General features: G+C 24.5%; 2 protein-coding genes across 2 annotated transcripts in view; both read right to left on the bottom strand. All coding sequences in view use genetic code 6, as the record gives it.

Annotated features, from left to right (window-relative positions):
• Nucleotides 1-981, bottom strand: part of TTHERM_000551222 (hypothetical protein) — a gene marked incomplete at both ends in the record, with an annotated part of 1808 nt that extends 827 nt beyond the window's left edge. Inside the window, one exon of the mRNA XM_012795937.1 lies at nt 1-981. This exon is cut by the window's left edge and continues 325 nt beyond it. Coding sequence (XP_012651391.1) covers nt 1-981 — 981 coding nt within the window.
• A 64-nt stretch (nt 982-1045) lies between these two features.
• TTHERM_000551211 (hypothetical protein) overlaps nt 1046-1066 on the bottom strand; it is a gene marked incomplete at both ends in the record, with an annotated part of 1385 nt that continues 1364 nt past the window's right edge. Inside the window, one exon of the mRNA XM_012795936.1 lies at nt 1046-1066. This exon is cut by the window's right edge and continues 613 nt beyond it. Coding sequence (XP_012651390.1) covers nt 1046-1066 — 21 coding nt within the window.

Genomic DNA, 1066 nt, shown 5'->3' with positions numbered 1-1066 from the left:
TTTCCAAAAATCATATCTAATACTTTCACATAACTCACACTAAAACTTTGAACTTCTTGTATAGCTTTTCTACCAAAACTCTCCATGAATCTTTGTATAAATAAATATTTTTAAAAATATTATCAAATTAATTAATTAATTAATTACATCACATTCTTCGCATAGTGGTCCTATATTTCCTTAATGGCAAACATTATTTCCAAATGATGTTCCTATACAATTCTATAATCTATTATAGCATTATAATATTTATAAACTATGCTCATCTTTTCTCCAAAATCCACTTTAGAGATCAACTACTCCATTTTAGCATTATCCTCCAGAAGGACAGGAATAACATGCTTCAAAGTCTAATGAATATTTGCCATCTTCACAAGTTTAACATTCTTTATAATTGTTATACTAATTAATGATCTCTCCATAAACACAATTCCTAAAATTAACATGCACTTCAAATGTATAATTATTTTCAAATATTTATGTTTAATTGTTAAATATCTTTATTGAGTCTGAAATAAATTCTATTATCAAGTAGGAATTAGGAATACCTATCAAGTCTAGATCATCAAATATAAAAATATTTTTGATAGGATCAATTTATTGGATAGTATTTCCTCTAAAATAATATTGAGAAGAATTTACTGTCTTTGTACTTATTCTTATTTGAGCTGTAATTTGCTATCCTTCAGTATATATTACATGTTTACTGCTATTATCTCTTAGCTCAAAGATAAATTTAGGAAATTTATCACCACTTTTAAAATTGTTAAATATAATTTAATTCTAATTTTAATGTTAATATTAAAAACTTTGATAGTTGACATTATAAAGTTATGTTGGATAAGAAAATTAATCATTTCCATAATACAAAGCCTAATTAAATGAAATCAAACTTTTTTCTATTTTAGGGTTTACTCCTTAATTATAAATTCCACCACCTATATTAGCCTTGTTAATACTAACTTCAGTATTTTAAATCATTATCTATTATTAACTTGAGTTAACAGTTTATGCCAATATATAAAAAGCACCTCCATTACCTTACTCAGCTGAGTTTTCTCGAAAT

Source organism: Tetrahymena thermophila (assembly GCF_000189635.1).
Source record: "Tetrahymena thermophila SB210 genomic scaffold scf_8254786, whole genome shotgun sequence".
NCBI lineage: Eukaryota > Ciliophora > Oligohymenophorea > Hymenostomatida > Tetrahymenidae > Tetrahymena > Tetrahymena thermophila.
This window is presented reverse-complemented; position numbering and strand designations above follow the sequence as displayed.